Raw genomic sequence first — 18,659 nt, 5'->3', positions numbered from 1 at the left:
CATAAAATACTATGTTTGCCTGTTAACAGTTTTCTCACAAATGAATTTTTTACAGGTATTTTGGGGTCAGGCAGTTGCCTGCTCGGCTGATGAAAGAAAATGTCATGTGATGGCAAGTATATTCAGTTCTGCACTTTTTGCATTCTCCACCCCTCCAATAAAGCACCGCAATCAGCTTAAAGGAAAATCCTTACTATTGGTACAAATACCTGAGATACTACAGCTAAAATATAAAATAAAGCATCTGTGATTTCAGCTTGTTTGTTTTGTTCACATGATAGATCTTTGTGGGGATTTTCAAAAAGTAAAAAACCTCCATGCTTGTAAAAACCACAGCAGTTCATAGGAAGACTCTAAGGTATATTTAAGATCTGAAACTAAATTGTGCTCTTTATTTTAATGGACTAGATTAAAATCTGATGGCAATACTTTAACGTTGAAAATGCTTTATGAACACTAATAAATCAATCAGTGAGATGAAACAGGTAATTAATATTACTGTTTCATGGATTTTAATCGGAAATAAAGGTCAAGATACCTACATAAAACCAGATGACGTTAAGTTGCTAATGTGGCATTAGATCCCAGCACTATGCTCTGGTCACGTTCTCAAATTCCAGTTTTATAAGTTAGCTGATGGAGTTAAGGTGGAAAGTGTCTCTTCTCCCCCAGCCCTCTTCATTGTATTACTCATTTAAGCTGTGTGCTCCCTGCTCCCACTTTAGTGGTGCACCAAAGCAAAGCTGCTCTGGAAGAAGCCCAGAATATTTCCACCACTTCACCCCTAGATATCGTTCTACTTTTTCTTGACACAGAGAAAACCCACCACCTGCCAAGCAGATACTGATGTCAGTGAGATTAGCGAGTGATCCATGCCGGGATGCAGATTTAACTAACTGCACCATCCCCAGTCTTTTTCTTCTTTTTTTTTCTTTTAAATAGAGCTCACAAAACTGTTATTCTTTGCTAGAAGAGGACAAGCATTTCTCATTTCTAGAGCTAAAAAACTTCTCCTGGCAACCTGGTTACAAGGTCAGCCAGCCTGATCAGAAAAGCCATATGCTCTTTGGCCTTCACTCACTTGGTTTTCCACCCCTGCATTCCCCAATGCCAACCTCCTTTTCCTTTAGGATCCCTTCAGTGCACTTCAGCAGCTGACAGTCTCTTTCTAATATAGTGGAATATGGCCAAGAAACAAAAGTGAAAAACATGGTTGTAAAACAGGTTTGCATGAAGCCTCCTGCTTCCTGGTCATGAAGAGAAAGAAACTCCACAGGAATTGTTAAAAAGTTGAATGTAACACTACAAAGCTAGAACAATCTAATGTTTAATTAAAGATACTGTGTTTGTTCCCCGCTGATACATGTAAGGCTCAGTAATGTGAGAGCAGTTCACATATTAAAAGGCTAATAATCAAACAGTATCTTCTGCCTGACTGTGCTTTCCAAGTGCTCTTCCTAGGCAGGACCTCCACAAATGTTGTCTGCACTTCCTCCACCACCAGCAGCTGTTGTCTGAACAGCAGCAGCAAGCACTTTATTAATGTGATTTACATTCAACTTGAGGGTGGATCAGTTGCTGGCTAAAGCTGATGAGGCATCTGCATCCATTGGAAAGAAATGTTTTGCACCAGTGAATATGTTTCCACCCAGCTCCCATTATTGTACCAAATACCATGAACAAAATATGCAAAAACTACAGTACTGTCATCCATTTGTTTGACAGCCAATTAAGGGCCTGACAAATATTCAGTCCTTAGGAGCAAGACTGGCTGGCTACATAGATGTGGCTTTTAAAATGGCACCACCTTTTTCAAATGAAAATGTCACCACCTTTCTTAAATGCATGAACTCATTTTGAAAAATGCAAAAATGATTAAGCTTACTTTTCTACCTTGGCCTGGGTAGTTAGAAGCAGAATCAATGCTGCAGAAACTGTTATGCCCCCCTAGCTACTTCTGAGTTGCCCATGAGAGCACAGTCTCTGGTTACCCCACAGAGAGAAGGAGTTGCAGGGGATGAACAACAAGCAGGATAGCGTTATCATTTGGGAATTGGAGACACAGAGCAACAATGGTGACATAAAATAAAGGCTGCTCTGCATCTTGTTTATGTAGACAAAAGCCAAATAAAGCAGGACGAGCATCCATGCCCTCGTCTTCAGAAAGCATGTTGCTAATGATGATCCAGCCAGATTTAGGACAGATGGCTGGCATTGACGACGGGGGGTGTACACCTCAGCTCCCTAATTGTGAGCAGGCGGGAGAGAGGGAAAAATACAATGCTATGTTTTACTCACTGACATGGAGAGACCTTATTTTCCCCCTCTTTCCACTGTCAAATATATGCTTGCTCTGCCTAGTGCTTCAGTAGGTGTTTTGCTCAGATGGGACTTCTGCAATTGTTGAAATCTCTAAGCTTTATTTCTCCTTTCACTTGAACAGGTGAGAATCTGGATCAGTTCATCCAAAGTTATCTTTATGCTGAACTGAGCCACATATGTCTAAGAAAGCAGCAACATTCTATGCAGATTAGAGGTGCAAATAAAACAGTCTTACGGTCACATACTTGACCTATTCAATCTGTTAAATCCCAGGAGCATTTGACACCAATATGGAGTCTATTACAGCAAAAGAAGGCTCCTGGGGTATCAGATGACAATGAGATTTAAAAGCAGATGAAAAACCATTTGGAAGCTGCACCAGGCTAGAGCCTTCCTTGATCCAGATTTACACAGATCTGCTGTATGCCACAACTGCTTTGATCCTATGGACTCTGGCTAAACAAAGATGTTTAGAATCATCTTGAACTGTTAGTAGTCAAAGATGGTTGCAAAAAGCAGCTCTTAACCCTCATTGCTTATTCTGTTTGCTTAGTTCACCCCCCATTTAACATGGACATGGAATATGTCCTGCGCTCACGCTGTATGTAGGAAGTCCTCTTCACCTCTAGTTCTCATTCACTGGCACATGGCTGCAGAGCTTGGCTTGTAAACAGCAGAGAGGGATCTTTATTTGATGAAATGTGAGATAAATGCTATGAGAACATTTTTGCTGGCCTTAACTCTGATTAAACATAAGGTTTCACAAGGCTTAAGCCAACCTGAGAGTCTCCTTGGGATTTTCTGGAGCTTATTTTTAACCACAAAAAAATAACCATAAATAAAGACATGACATTGATGGCTAATGCCATTTGTCTTAGTATACAGAGAACTACAGCTGGGCTGCAGACCCTTCGCACAGGACCCGGCTGCTCAGTAGATAACTCAGAGATGGAGCTAACCACCTCGAGGTGAGGAGTGCGTTGCCCTAGCCAGTACCACCACACTGCTGCTGGATGGTGGTTTTCTCCTCTGGGAGAAAAGCCACCTGGAAAACTTCCTAGATCAGTCCAACCTGACTGAGGCATTTATAGCTCATTTTCTTGGTGCAGTGTTACGACTGCCTCATCAGCTTTTCTACTTTGCTGCTGCATGATGTCTTCTTAAAGACTGAAAGTAAGCCCCTAAAATTCATGCTCCAGGAACGTTTATAATCCCTTCCATGGACAGAGTTACTGCTGTGCTGTTCAAAGTAAACGTCTGTTTTTATAACCGATGTGTAATTTACTGTACACCAAGCACCTGGATGGACTGGGCAGAAGCCCCTGTAGCAGGTTATGTTTCCTGGTGACAACCAGAGTGGCCTGGGCTCAGTCTGGGTGCACGGGCAGGTGCTGGGGTGGAGGAGCCCATGCTATGATCACACGTACATGGCCTCACAGCACGGACCAGGTGCTCTGTATAAAAATCAAAGTTAACCTTGGTCCAAACTTCAGTGCTGTGCTACCTTTTTGGTAGTATAAAGAAACTCATATGGGTTCACCACGTAGCTGCATGGGCACCAGGACAAAGGATAGCCAGGAACATTTGGCAGGGGAGGTCAGGATCACTGTTCAGACTGATATAAATCATGGCTTCTGTCACAAAATGGCACCTCACAGCCTACTTCTGAACAGGGTAACTCCTATGAATCCATACTGAATAACTGGGCCCAGGAGATCTTTGGTCACAGACCATTTTACTTGCAAATTTCTAAGTGCTGTGAGGGTACAGTCACGGCTGATTCAGGACCAAAGATCAAAAAAGAAAAATCCAGTGGAAGAAGAGAAAAAGGCAAACTAGTGCCAGGGAGAGCAGAACCAGAAAAAAAAAAAAAGGGAACATAGAGCAGGGAACATAGGTTTTACGCATGCTCTAGACTCCCAGAAAGACCCAAATGTCTGACTGAGATCCAAATGACAGCAGGAGCTGTCTTAAGACAGAAGACCTCTGGCTCCAGGTCCAACTTCCAGTTTGAAAAAGGTCCCATATAGATATGACTACTGTACCAGACACTGGATGCATCAGTCTTTCCTGTAAGGGCACAAAATGACCTTAGATGTGCATTTGTGTTATGAAAACAGTACTCAGGGCCAGCAACACCCTCAGGTTGCTCCTGTGGGAAAAGCTGAGAAAACTGAAGAAAACTTTTGCATGCAAAATATCAACATCATTGAGCCATTCACCTCTTTTATTTTGCTCTTAAATACCGAACACAGTAAAGAAGTGTCTGCAATGTCCCTGGACACTAGTTTCAAATTGTTCTAAAGTCTCCATAAAGTTAAAGCAGTACATTGAGGTAAAGGTCTCAGTAAGGCAAACATAAGCCCCTGCAGCAGCTGAGGTATTCTGCCTGATGTGACACAGAACAAGCGGACCATAGGACGGACACATCTTGGAGATGTCCCCAAGAGCATGCCTGAAAGGCCAAAACTGGGGACAGCATGCTGACACTGATCTGACCTCCCGGGCTAAGAACTGGCAGGGCTCAGCCCTGCAGCCGCACGACTCTCCCAGAGGAGGAATGCTCATCCAGAACTGTATCATGGGCTCATTTCCTGGCTCTGTCATGAGTTTCCCTGGAGAAACCACATATTTCCATCTGTAAGATGGAGATAACAAACCTCCCTCATTTTCCGTGGTCACTGTAAAGACAAACCTACAAATACCAGAGAGGCAGAGTGTCTCCACAGCAACAGTGACAACATGAGTCCGTAGGCAGGACTCACACACAGGTCCAGGGCAGAGGAAAACAAGTGTCATGAAAACACAAACAAGATGACAAGTTGTTAAGGTTTATAAAAGAGCAAACGATCTTACTAACCTGCAAGCCCTTCTGGGTCTCGGGTGACATATCTGCAACACGCCCACCATCTCTGCTAAAAAGACAAAAATCCTACACAACTCCCTGCTGTCTGCATGATCCACAAGTTTGTCTTGAGGGCATCCCTGGTGCTGCCCTCAATGGTCTCTACACAACCATACACAGGTTTCAAGCCAGAGCACTCAGCTTTCTGGGGTGCACAACAAGAAGCCTGGAAGCCCTGAAAATTGCAGCCTCTGGGGTCCTTGACCTGTGCTGGGGACTGCACTTGGCTTTGACCCATGGGATGTCCTACAGCAACAGAGGATCTTTCCCAGCAGCTCTGCAACAAGCTAAATACAAGCAGCTGCTATGCTTCAGTTGGGACTTTCCCACATTTGAAAAAGAAACATCTCAATCAATTTGTTTCTGTTTTCCTTAACTCATGAGAACCAGGAGAAAAGCAGGAGGACCTGACTGATAAGCCCAAGTGGGAATCAAGTTTGGCAGCTTGGTGTGAAGGTGGGATTTAAATCCAGAGTAAAGGCCTAATATATCCCCTTTTTTCCTCTATTGCTTATTCTACAAGGACATGGTAGGGTTAGGGAGGCGCAAAGGGAAATGACAAGCAGCCATGAGAGAAAGGCAACAGCCAAGCACAGCTTGGGCCCAGACAAGTCATCTGGTTTCTTTACCTTCTGCTCCAATAGATACTAGTTTGACTCCTTTGCTGGCAATGAAATCCAAGGCCTTGTTCACATTGGATATTTTGTGCACTCGCATTTTGCCTCTTTCAGGTTTAGCCAAACGTTCACCTAATAAGAAAAGAGAGGGAAAAAAAAAGTATTAGAAAACAATTCTGAACCCTTTCTTCCCTGTTGGGTGTTGCCCCATGCTGGTGGTTCCTGCTGCTCAGCCAGGCAGATAGACCTCCCTGCATCCTTTTTTGACAGTGAACGCAGAACAGCCACACTCGCCGTTAAGTACCCCCATAAAGAATCAGGCAGGAAAGGATCTTTTTGTTGCATCCCAGATAATTTAACAACAGAGGAACCGTAGGTGCCGATACTTTCCACAGCAGGTTTGTATCAGAGGTGAAAAGGTCCTTCAAAACCACACTGAGCTAGGCAGTGGAACTAACCTCCCTACCACTAATCACAGATAATGATGCCTGGAAATGGCAAAAACTTCCCTCTCCTACAAAGACAGGTGAGGAGCTCCCCTCCAGCATTTACAACACCCAATTTACAAAGCAAATCTCTCCTTCTTGGAAATCCCTATAGTCAAATATGAGGGTGATGTTGTATCTCGCCTCTTCTTTTCCCTAGCCAAGATATAGACCTGGCACCTCTCTAGTCTCTGCACTGAACGGCCACAACTGCCTGTATTAGGAAATAAAATCACTTCTTTAGCTAGTGGCTTTATAACTGTAACAACTGTCATCTCAACTCCTTTCCATTACGTTTGATGTATTTCTAACTCTACGCAACGGTCTCTTACACAGAGGTATGCATTTTAAATGTTTATAATGAGGCAGAGAGAGGGAAGCAGCCTACCTTCGAGATAAGAGCAGGTAAATCCCTGATAGAAATGAGTCTTAGGGCAAACGTCAGCTCCTGACTCGAACAAAGATGGAAGATTTTGAAAAGCGCTTTCTTGACCTTATTTATTTGAAAGAGTTGCATGAAGTGCAGTCATGCCCTTCCTGATAGGCTGCCCGTAACTATGCTCACAGGTTACTTGTACTAAACCTAACCCAATACACAGAGTAAGCAAATTAAAGCTTGGACAGACAACTGGACGTTTCAAAGGAACCTCTGCTAGAAATATAATTAGATGGGACATCAGGAACAACCTATATGTGACACACAACAAAAAATGAACAGAACAGCCGCTTTCATATCACAAACTCCAGAATACAAAAAAGATCTAAACAAAATGCAAGCATTTTGAAAAAAAAGTTACGAGATAATTAAAGAGATCAAATGGGCAAGTCTAGGCAAGTAATTACTCACTTGACCTGTTCAGTTCCAAAAGTCTCCTGCTACATTTAAGTCAACGTGAACTGACTCAAAATCTTTATTTGAGGCTTAAGGGTAGGAAAGAAAAGTACTTTTTAAAGAACTCCTTTTCATACTAAAACTGGATGGCTTGTTTCCTAATAACGGAGTGAGGAAAAGCTAAAAGGGAGAAAAATAGATTACCTCTACAGCCATGACCTACAAAGAAAAAAAGTCTGGAAATGAAAATCCTTTAAGTGTTTCACTGATTACCATAGGCTGGTGTCATTAGCTCTCAAGCTTAAGGATAAAACCAGATTCACTTTCAAAATGAAACACTGACGTCTGACAACTTAAGTAAAAAGATGTATTTATGGTACTGCCTCCATCCTAGGATTAAAAAAATCTCTTTTGCTTTGATGGAGCCTCAAGTACACGTCATGGTACATTCCCTTCTTTTTCCATTTGGATAATGCTAGTCATTCTAAATAAAAGTGGAAGCATTTTTTATGACAGTTTCCCAATGACATTTTTACTTGTAGTTTCACAATAGACTTAAGCAGACTTATGCTGCCAAATGTTAACAAATGGGTTGAGCCAGCTAAAAAATAACCATTTTCTTCAGCTGATGTGACTGTAAACTAGCCTTACAAAAAGAAAAATAAAGACAAGAGATTAGGTTTCAGCTGGAACAGCAAGCTGATCCAATTCACCTTGTGGCTGCATGATGTGCATTGCCAACACAAGGGAGAGCATCTGAACTGCTCTCCCTGGGGCTGGGGAGAGCAGGATTGCTCCCTCTGACAGCAATGCGATCCTTGAGCACTTGATGGTGATTGCAAAACTGCAGTCTCCCTCTCTCAAATACCACACTAGGGTATTTGTTTTAGAATTATTTTTTGGGGAACTTAAAAAGTCCCAGAACCCAATGTCTATTTCCTTCAGACTTGGACTTTATTACAAATTTAAATTTCCAGAGAAAAGCTTCATCTGATTCCATGCCATACATTATTAATGATATAGACTGTTAAAAGGGAAGCCTGCTAGAAGTATGTTCTACTTTCAGCTACTTGCATCATTGCTTTATTTCTCAGTACTTCTCCCAGATGAGACAATGAAAATGGTCTACTTGCTTCCATTCTCTGATTCTTATGTACTATCGCAAGGCTGTACTTTAAAAGCCAAACAATGCAAGGAAGTGTTGGCACAGAAGTTGTTTACAGCAAATTTGTTTAGGAAAAATTTCAATTAGTCATTTCTTCTGTTTGGGAGATAAAAAAAAGCCTTATAACTTTATTTTAAAAGTACTAAATGTGAGCTTAGCCTTTTTCAGTCTTGTATTATTATTTTTAAAACAGCTTTGTCATGGGAAGGAAATGCATGCGGTGAAAAATAAAAGTGTATCTTTTGGGGCAATCTCTAGGGGGGGCCCAACTGTTACTTCCCACCACGGAGGCCACCAGGAGAGGAATCGCAATGAGGAAGTCCCAGGACTGTCGGTGGAGCCTCTCCCACCACACAGTGGCTGGGGGGACTGAAGGGCTCTGGCTGGGCTAGAAGAGGACACAGCAGCAGCACAGCTCACCACCAGAAGGTACTGGGCTGAGTAGAACTGAGGCGCTCTCCGCTTGCAGGGCATCACTGCTTCCCATACTTTGGGAAGTTGCATCAGATGGGAAAACAGCTTCCCACCTGCCCGGCAGCAATGTGTCCTCAAGGACACATGGGAGGGTCTGTCCTGAAACAGGTCTCCCACAGCCCCAGAGGCACAGTCCCTCTCCCACCCTGGGTCTTCAGCAGCTTCCCTGATGCAGGCTCCATCCTTCCTCTGCTGCAGCCACCGCTGCAGCATGGGCAGAGGGGGATAGAGCTCCCTCGCTCTTGCACACCCTGGTCGGGTGGTGGCCAGGCAGAGGAGACACTTGGCTCCGGACGGCTCTCAGCCACCCTGGCCCAGTGCTATCACAGCTGAAGGCTCTTATGGCCATCACCCTCTGGGTTAGAGGAAAAGATCAGCCTGCCACAGTGCAACACTGCCCATGCCAAATTCCCATCAGCAGCTCTGCAGTCCCCCAAAATATGGGAAGAGTAAGGTGTGGAGTGAGCCAAGAGCTGAAAGAAAAGGCCAGAAGCTGGAACTGGAGCGTTAAGAGCCATCCGGAGACTCACCCTTTTGGCAGGTGATCAGAGGGAACAGTGGCAGGAACACACAGGCAAGCCTTTGCCAACCAGCAGGAGACTCCTCACCCCCACGCTGCTCCCGAGCTGGGCTGCTGCTTCCCAAACCATGGGCCAAAGGGGCTACTAGAGGGGCCAGCAGCTGGAAGGAGGCTCTGTAAGAGCAGTGGCGCTCCAACTGGAAACGGAGCTGCCAACGATGGAAATGAAATGGGAAAAACAAAACTGTGCAAAATTTCTCCTCTTTTGCCACCGTACATAGGAGAACTGTGCTTCTAGCTTCTGTGGGCTCTAAGGAAAGGATGCTCAGTCCTCAGTGTGTGAAGGACCATGGCCTCTGGTGGGATGCAGCCCACAGCTGCTCCCCATGCCTTTGCCTGCTGGTCATCTAGCAGCAGGCTGTGGGCATAGAGCCACTCTGCAGTGGATGGGGAAATGCCGTGCCCACACCATCAGTGCACTTGGAAGCCGTTAGCTTCTTCCCAAACTGAAGGGGTCCAACAGACCCTGCCAGTGGACTCCCAATGGGACAACAAGAAAGGAACAGCGGGAGATAAGGCAAGAAAATTAAGCAGTGTGAGATATGAGACCCCCTGCTTTAGCACTGAGCCTCATCTGCCATCCCCTGTTCATGCTTCTCTTTCCTATCTTCCAGTTCAGCCCAGTCCAGGCCCATCTGCCCCAGCTTCCAGACTGCAGCCCCTCCTCTGCAAGGGAACATACATACAGAAAATAAACTAACAGGACTCTGCTACCTCATTTCGTACAGGCACTGCAGAAGAAATGTACATGCTGCAAAGCTCTGATAATATTTTGAACACTGATCCCTCCAAACCACCAGCACGGGCAAAAACCCTGAGGTTTTATCCTATATTCATAAATTCTGAAAAACACATATACTGACAGCATCTTTGCAGGAGATGGCAAAGGCGAAGGGAAGGCAAGGAAAGGAGGGGCAGAGGGAAGGCAGTCTGAGTGCTTCTATCATGGCAGTTTTATTGGAAAACACACCAAGAAGGTCAGAAGTGCAAGTCACTGCATTGCTAGTACTGGCTCAAAAGCCATCAAAAGAAAGTCTGTGAGCATACAACCCCAGTCTTATCCTCCCTCAATGCCTCCCACAATACTTTACTAAGGTATTTATTTCAGCAACACATCAATAGGGATTACTGATATGAAATAATCCCTGGGAGATATCTGTCAAGTAGTGGGACATTTGTGATAGGGAGTGAAAACAAATCTGACCTAACCTGTTCATGCCACTGTTTTTATTTCAGACTGGGTTTTCTGGGATTTTGCTTTTCTTTGGGATTTTTTTTTCCCCTGAAGGCTTCAGCACTGAGCTCGGATTGAAACTAGAATGGAAAAACTTCAGTCACAGCTGAAACTGAACGACACAGAAGATTTACTGGTTTGACTACCCTCTTCCAATAACTTCTGTCCTATTCCTACTGTCATGTGGCTTTGGTATGATTTGCCAGTGCAGCATTCCCACACTCTTCCCAGAGCTGCTTCGTCAGCCCTGCCAAGCGGTAAGAGCTGTTGCCTGAGCCTTCACAGGAGGCTGTGCATTCCTGACAGGCAGAGGAAAGCTGAGAGGCAGGAGCAGGAATGCAATGGGCAGCCTGCACAGGCCCTGAGGCTTGGAGTACATTCCAAAAGCACATTAATGGTCACTGCTGGAGACGAGATATTCGTTAGGGAGAAATTTGTTCTGAATCAGAAAACAGCTGTTCTTATAGTCCAGCAAAAGCTGCAGCATTACAGCCCTTGCTGTACCTATTCTGCGAGAAAGGGCGAGGATCGATTTCAGAACAGAGATGCTCAGGACACTTGAGAGCACCACACAGAACCCCTCTCACCTGAAATGACTTCCAGAAGTAACATGAGTTTAAGACCATCCCTGAAATCTTCCTCTATGTTCTCAATCTGTGTCCCAGCCTTGCGGAGGTGAGAATTACACCATGCTGTAAAAGTCTAAAACACAGGAAAGAAAGAAAGAAAGAAAAAAAAAAAAAAAGCAGTCAGTAATCTTCCCAGAAGCCCAACAACAGTTCAGAACCAAAGCAGTGCTGCTAGGTACCATGGCACAGATTCAAATGCTGGTCAGGTTATCATCTTTCCACCCGCTGTCCTTGTGGAGCACAAGTGCTAGTACCTAAATATCCAAAGAAGTTGCGGGTGTTCCCATGACAGAGGGAGTCTGAGAGAGACAGTCACTTCATGGCTCCAGCATGTCTGATTTTCTGGAGAGGCCCCTACATTTTGTGTTTGGTTTAGCATACCTTGAAACTGATTTTAAGGCATGCTAAGTGCTCATATTGCTAGGGACTCCAGTGGTGTTAAATGACACATCTTAACATAATATGAAGGAGAACGGAAAACAGCATTCCAGATCTTCTCATCTCTAGACAGGTGCTTGAGAAAAAAAGGACCATTCTTTTACAGCCAACTGCCTCTGGTCTAGTTCATCCCCAGCAAATACTGCAGCCCTTAGACAGACACTGAGGGACAGCGTGCTGAGCTCCTCAGTCACATAAACCACATCCCAGTAGTGTCTGTCCTCCTGCCTCCGTTCTCACTGACATGCTGCTAAGCAGACTTCCCTCCTGTGTGTGACTGTCCCAGCTTTCCTCCCCCCTCACGTGGAGGAGTAAATACTTTCTGAATAATGATGCTACCACCTGTCTCAGCAGAAGTGCAGGTCCTAGAAAGGATAAGAGCATTACTTAGCGACACTACTGTCTAGCACAGACTCCCACTATTTGAGAGCCTCTGGCAGACGGATCATTGCAGCCACCTCAATGATAGAAATCACAGCCACTCTGTAATTAGTGATATTATGCATCACCACTGGAGTAATAATATGAGTTTGAATTGTGGGAGGGACTGACGTCCAAACTGCAACACAGCCAGCCGCACTCAGGCTAAACAAAACTCTTTTTGGAAACACCTTCTGACCCCAAGTGGTCAGGATAACAGAATCTCTCATATGAGAGAAATTAATTTCACCACAACTGATGACAAGACACATTTTCTGTGGTTGCAATCTGTCAGCCCATGTTCTGAACAATGGGCATGTGAGGCACTGACAGGGAGGAGACCATCTCATCCAAGAGATGTGATAGTAGGGATTATCTCAAAAGAGCACCATGCAAATGGATCTGAAAGAGAAAAGTAAGTGCTACCATTCGATGGTCAAAACACAAGAAGCAAATATAAAACACTTCAGACACCTCAGTGTGGCATGGTCTTAAATCGGTGAATCAAAGAGCCCAACCTGGAGATGCAGAAGCTGTTTGACACAAAGTACTGTTTGAAGAGTATGTGGTAGCAACTACCTCTTTTAAGGCAGACAAGCTTGTCCGAGTGCTAACGAATGCGTTTCACAATGTTTGAGTAGGACACCAAGTAAACCCTTTCCTTTGTACAAACTGATAACCCCTCAATCACTCTTTAAATAGAAGGGTGAGGTTACTCAAAAAATGAGCAGCTCCAAAAGCTCAGTGCTACCACAAGGGAAGGAGGTCTTTCTTCCTTCCCTCTCCCAGATGTGCTCCCAGAGCCAATTCAACTCACTGACCCAGTAAAGAACTGTTTACTTTCTTTGGTAAGGCTACTCTTCTGCTCAGTTAGTGCATGGAGGCAGTTCAGCAGAGGCTAACAAGCCTCTGCAAGAGCAAATTGGGCATACATGGGCCAAGCAGGAGGGTGGAGTGGACCACAGCAGTCATGCCATCTTAGGCTGTTGGGGAACCGCAGCAGAAAGGACTTAGCTGACACTGAAGCACGGCATGCCAAAAATTTAGAAATGCTTCACCACTGCTTACACCATGCACAGGATTTCAAAAGAAAGATTATCCCAAACGGCAAAGAGCATCAGGGTTTGTTCTTATTTGTCTGGAAGGTGGGCTTCCTCTACTAACCTGCTCACATTTGAGCTTACACAACTACAAATAGCGTAGCAGAATCTTTCCTTGGAAAAAGCGTTACTCAACAGCTGCCGAGCTTCCCACTGCTGTGCTCTGGCCTTGCTCTCCGCCGGGGCTGTGGGATGGAGCAGGATAACAGTGCAGCTGTAAATACTTTCATGGCAATGGCCCTTTGGACGGATGCGTGTATTGGGAAAGTCTGGGATCTCTTTTTTCAAGACGGTCTGGTTTCCTTCCAGATTTGGAAGCTTTCAAAAAAGAGTAAGTCATTAAGCACCTTTTATTGCTTTTTATTGTTATTCCCTTGAGAAATAAAAGTGGGATTTATTTCAAATAAGAGCAGTTTTATTTTAAAATGGGCCCTGTATCCTGAAGTACATCCTTTTGGCACTACTTTCTTCATTCCACTGCCTGCGCTGTACTATGTGAGAAGAGGTTCATTTATTTGGCTCCCTTTTGCAGCCAGGCTCCTTCACTCCTCCAGAGGGGCAAATGTGAACAGAGATGCTTTCAAATGCTACATCATCATCACATATCAAAGTATGAGAGCAAGTTATGTCAGGAAGATTGTAGATGCCCATGAATCTCCTTCTCATATTTGGAAAGCAGGCCAAGCAAGATACCTAGACCTAGTGACCTGGGTCACATTACAAAATCCATGTTGAATTGAGGAGGAAGCGGAGATCTGTTTCACAGGCCACCAGGCTGCGCTTTTATTTTTTGTATGACTTCTCTGAAGCCATTTCAGTTTTTTTTTCCATCAGCCCAAAGCAGATTAGAAAGTTCTGCTCTAGATCATGAATAATCCCCGTATAGCTCAACTGAGCATCTCTTTGCACATTTTGAGGATGGAAGAGAGTGACTGCTCTACATTTCTAAGAAACACAGATGAAATTAAAAGCAAACCACTAATCTTCTAAACTTTGCATTATTATAAAGCCTGGCAGGATAACCAGATCAGTGAGAGTATTTATTGCTACAAGAGTCACCTAGGGCTTGGTGGAAAAGTAAGTCCCAGAGCCAGTACTCCAACTTCTCTGCTGGAGCCATCTCCACCACATCATGGCCTCAGACATGCTCTGCAAAACGTTGCCATTAGCCATCGGTGGCAGAGCTGACACCTCAGCTCCTCAAGGACACGGACCACGAAAGGTTAACAGACAGAGCACACACAGTTCCCACCAGATAATTCACTTATATGCAGACATTTTCTCAAGGCACCCTTCAGGTCCTGCATGAACTCCAATAAGCTTAATACCATATGCAGCACAACAGCGTATGGGAACGAGAACAACCAGCAGCCCAGTGTGGATGCATTAGGCCAATTTACAAGAAAGCAGGATTATGAAAGCTTTTAATAATTGCAATGGGATTCACAAACTATATTCTTCACAGACCAACCCAGAGCAACATCCATCAAAACACAATAATCAGAAAACAGCTTTGTGTTGCATTTGCTGCATATACTGCACAGGAATAAAACACCTTCTTACTTCAAAGTAGTAAATTGGAAAGAGATTTGACAGACAGATAGGAGAAGGCTGGAGAAATGTCTGCTGGGTCTTGCAATCCTGGCAGTCTTGTTTGGAGCCATTTTTACTGACTTGGCTTCATGCATCTGCACAGGATCCTATGTGTTATTCTAGGAAACCTACTGAAACCACCCACTCATCCCATCCATCTTCTGGGCAACGCAGCTGCTCCTCCCCACACCCTGAGTCACAGCTAGAGGTGGCAATCATCTCGGGGTGGCCGCTAAGCCCTGCTGTGCTGCCTGTTACCACCAAACAAGCTTTTGAAAGTGGAAAAGGCTGCTGAGAGCAGCCAGCCATCTTTCTGGTGCAGGCCCGGCCCTGGGAGTGGCCAGACAGAAAAAACAACCACCTGTGTTTGCTGGGGTGAAGTGAGGTGCACCCCACCTCAGAGGGCAGAAATGCACTGCCAGGTGGGAAGCACCATCTCCTCACTTATGAGCCCGAACCACTGCTCTGAGGCAGCAGATATGCTTCCTTGCTGCCTGCAGACACAGAAGCATGGAGATTATTCTCCCAGTTACTTCTAACTCCCTGTCCCAAAGACGAGGAAACAAATACTCTGTTAATCTTGAGGCTTATGGAAACTTCACAGAGCAGGAAAACTACTCACTGTTAAACAATAGCACAAAAACATACCATCAACTGCATTTTCTTCATACAAATCTCACACCGTAGCTTTTGTATGGTAACTGCACAAGAGGTGCAAACAGATCTGTGTTTCTTGGCCCTTGGATCTTTCCATATATTGTACTCTTAATTTCATTTTTGGACATAATAGATCGCCAGCACCCCCCTGCAGGTCTGTCTCGTGTTCAGTGTTCACAATGGAGGATTCCCGATGAAGGAGCACGTGTGCATTTGTGTGTACATGTATGCATTTCTCATCATCGCTCTCTGCGCCCCCCGCTCCCATCTAGCTATGATTTGTAGATTCCTTTTTTTACACCCCAGCTTCATCAGCAAGATCATGGCCTCAGACACTGAGATCAACTCTTGCTATTTGTGTGCAGGGTGCTGTACGAACAATAGGACCTTCATATTCTACCACAATATAATCTGTCAGATAATAAAAAGAATAACAAATGTTACTAAAAGCAAGCAAATATGATTAACTGTTCTGCTGCCTCAGCATATGAGGCAGGTTTACTGCTGGGGTAACCTCTACAAACCTACCTGCATACCTATTTTAAAAGGCATGCACACCCTTTTTCTGATATGACTTGAAAAGTCCCTGCTTCAGAGTTCACTGTATTAACCCTTGCCAGGGCATGAGTTAACTAAAAACAACAGCCAGGTGATTACTGGAGGTCCTGCGGCTGAAGCTCTAATGAGATACCATCTTCAGCTAGCTCCTTCCAGCTATCTCGCAGTCTTGTCAACTGCAAACCTACCTTTGGTTCTCCCTGTATTACAGGTGCATGCACACACGCACTCTCTGGTGCTCTTTATACTTCCCAAACTTTTGCTTTTCCTCCTGAAAGCGAATAACCTTTAATCTTCACGCTGTCCTTTCCAAATTCAGTACCTTTCTGGTACCAAAGTGGCTCAGGCAATGTTCCTGAAACCTGAGGAAGCAGGACAGTAAGTCAACATCTTTAAGTTTAAAGAATGCTTCTGCTTGGAAAGCAGCAGTGCCGTGACACTGCTGAGAGTGGATCTAGAGAGCTCTTTGCTGCAAGAAAACAGTCATAAGGCACTTCAGCCGCTGAGCAATTTTAGCAATGTAAATGTCGAAGCTACCACAACCACATAAATGACAGATATTAAAAAAAATAAATGGGCAGTTTTATCTCTTAGTGGCTGCGACAGTGACATTCCAGCTTTATCTGACCTTTCCAGATGCTCTTTACTTCTCTCCTTGCTAAATCACTCTTCCATGCAGCCCTGCTTTCCATGGGTGAGTGTAAACTTTCCGACACAGCCAAGAGACTGCCATATTTGTGTAACAGCCCCAGAGAACCTGTAACTGAGCCGGAGTGCTGCTGCTTGTCTCCTTTCTGACAGGAGAAAGGTCTGGCTTAAGCAACCAAAGAAAGAATTCACTGGAGCACTGCCTCTCCAGAACACCACCACCATGCTCAAAGAGAAGCAGTGTTCATGGCCACCAAGGCACCCTCCTTCCTTGTGTTTATGCTGGGGGATGAATTTTAAGCAAGTATTTCAACACAGCTCCGCTGTTGAGATGTGTCCACAAAGGTTTGGCTCCTGTTAAGAAGGGGATGGAGCTGCTAGCGCACAAATCTCAGCCCAGTAGCAGTTTCATGCTGTTGGCACATGTGCTCTGCAAAGTGAGGTCTTGAACAGGCTGAATGCTATGGGTGCTAGTCCAGGCTTTCTTCTAGTGTTGTAGGGGAAAATGACAGGAAGATTCCCTTTTCAGTTACCAGAAAAGCAAGTGGGATATTCAACCAATACATCATGCACAGCTGGAAAACAAAATCAATTTACCCAGCTGCAAGTGCTGCTCTTCTGCTAGTCGTGTGTTCAGAGGAGTGCACCTGGGCTTCTGCCTGCCCAGCCAGGCTGCGCTCCCTGCCTGCCCCGACAGCAAACTCTCCGCAGCGCCTGCTTACTGCAACGCCATACATTGGAGGACTGCTGAGACAGATCGGCTAATTCTTGCAACAGACTCTACAGCCAACTCCACACTGCAAGGAATTTTATGTAAATGAAACAATCTGAAACAATGACTGAGGCACTCAGCTAATAACGACTAATAGTTTATTAAGAGCAGGCAGAAAACTGCTGCACACATGCCTTTTTTAAGCAAAAGAATTACTAATAAAGCAGTTCCAGCTGCCCCAAAATGGGATCCTTTCCATCTTGGTAGTCTGGGAGCTGAATGTACTGTATCAAGTAAGGATGCTAACCCACAGTTACCACAGATCTCTCTTGCTCCACAGACAGACTAGGCCTTCATTAGCTTATTAATCAGAAGGTTTTGGACGGAAAGGCTGGGCAGGCCATGAAACAAATCTCAACCATCCTGTCCAAGTTTCCCTGGGCTCAGCACTAATTCATTACCAGCATTAACCCCCAAGGGTCTTATGTGATTTTCCGCTTCCTGGTGCTATTCTCTCTGACAGTTTCTGTGGCACCTCCTTCTCCGAATCCTACTTTCACACCTTAAAGCACTTGGAAGAATTGCTGGGGTCTCGTGGGTGGCTGCTTGTGACCCTCCCCACACTCAACACAGACTCAAAAAACAGGCCTGGTTGCAGCTTCTTTTCCTGCCCAAGGCTGTGGTATAAGCTGACAAGGAGGTGCTCAGTTAATTAGGGAGTAATTACAAAGTAATTCTGGACCTGGGAAGATCCGGGGAACTACAGGTCAGTCAGTCTCACCTCTGTGCCCAGCAAGATCACGTAGCAGATCCTCCTGGAAACTATGCTAAGATACATGGAAAATAAGGAGGTGGTTGGTGACAGCCAACATGGCTTCACTAAGGGCAAATCGTGCCTGACAAATTTGGTGGCCTTCTACGATGGGGTGACAGTGTTAGTGGATAAGGGAGGAGCGACTGATGTCATCTACCTGGACTTATGCAAAGCATTTGACACTGGCCCGCACGACATCTTTGTCTCTAAATTGGAGAGACATGGACTTGATGGATGGATCACTCAGCGGATAAGGAACTGGCTGGATGGCTGCACTCACAGAGAATCACAGAATGTTTAAGGATTGGAAGGGACCTCGAAAGATCATCTAGTCCAATCCCCCTGACAGAGCAGGATTGCCTAGACCATATCACACAGGAACGCGTCCAGGCGGGTTTTGAATGTCTCCAGAGAAGGAGACTCCACAACCTCTCTGGGCAGCCTGGTCCAGTGTTCAGTCACCCTCACCGTAAAGA

General features: G+C 44.9%; 1 protein-coding gene across 6 annotated transcripts in view; it reads right to left on the bottom strand.

Annotated features, from left to right (window-relative positions):
- ACTN1 (actinin alpha 1) overlaps positions 1-18,659 on the bottom strand; it is a 97,914-nt gene that overhangs the window by 38,357 nt on the left and 40,898 nt on the right. For all 6 annotated transcript variants that reach the window (XM_068399951.1, XM_068399948.1, XM_068399949.1 and 3 more), the window contains exons 2-3: positions 11,202-11,316; positions 5,857-5,976 (exon numbers count right to left, since the gene is read on the bottom strand). In XM_068399951.1, coding sequence (XP_068256052.1) covers positions 5,857-5,976; positions 11,202-11,316 — 235 coding nt within the window. The remainder of the gene's footprint in view (positions 1-5,856; positions 5,977-11,201; positions 11,317-18,659) is intronic.

Source organism: Nyctibius grandis, chromosome 4, assembly GCF_013368605.1.
Source record: "Nyctibius grandis isolate bNycGra1 chromosome 4, bNycGra1.pri, whole genome shotgun sequence".
Classification (NCBI taxonomy): Eukaryota; Metazoa; Chordata; class Aves; order Nyctibiiformes; family Nyctibiidae; genus Nyctibius; species Nyctibius grandis.
This window is presented reverse-complemented; position numbering and strand designations above follow the sequence as displayed.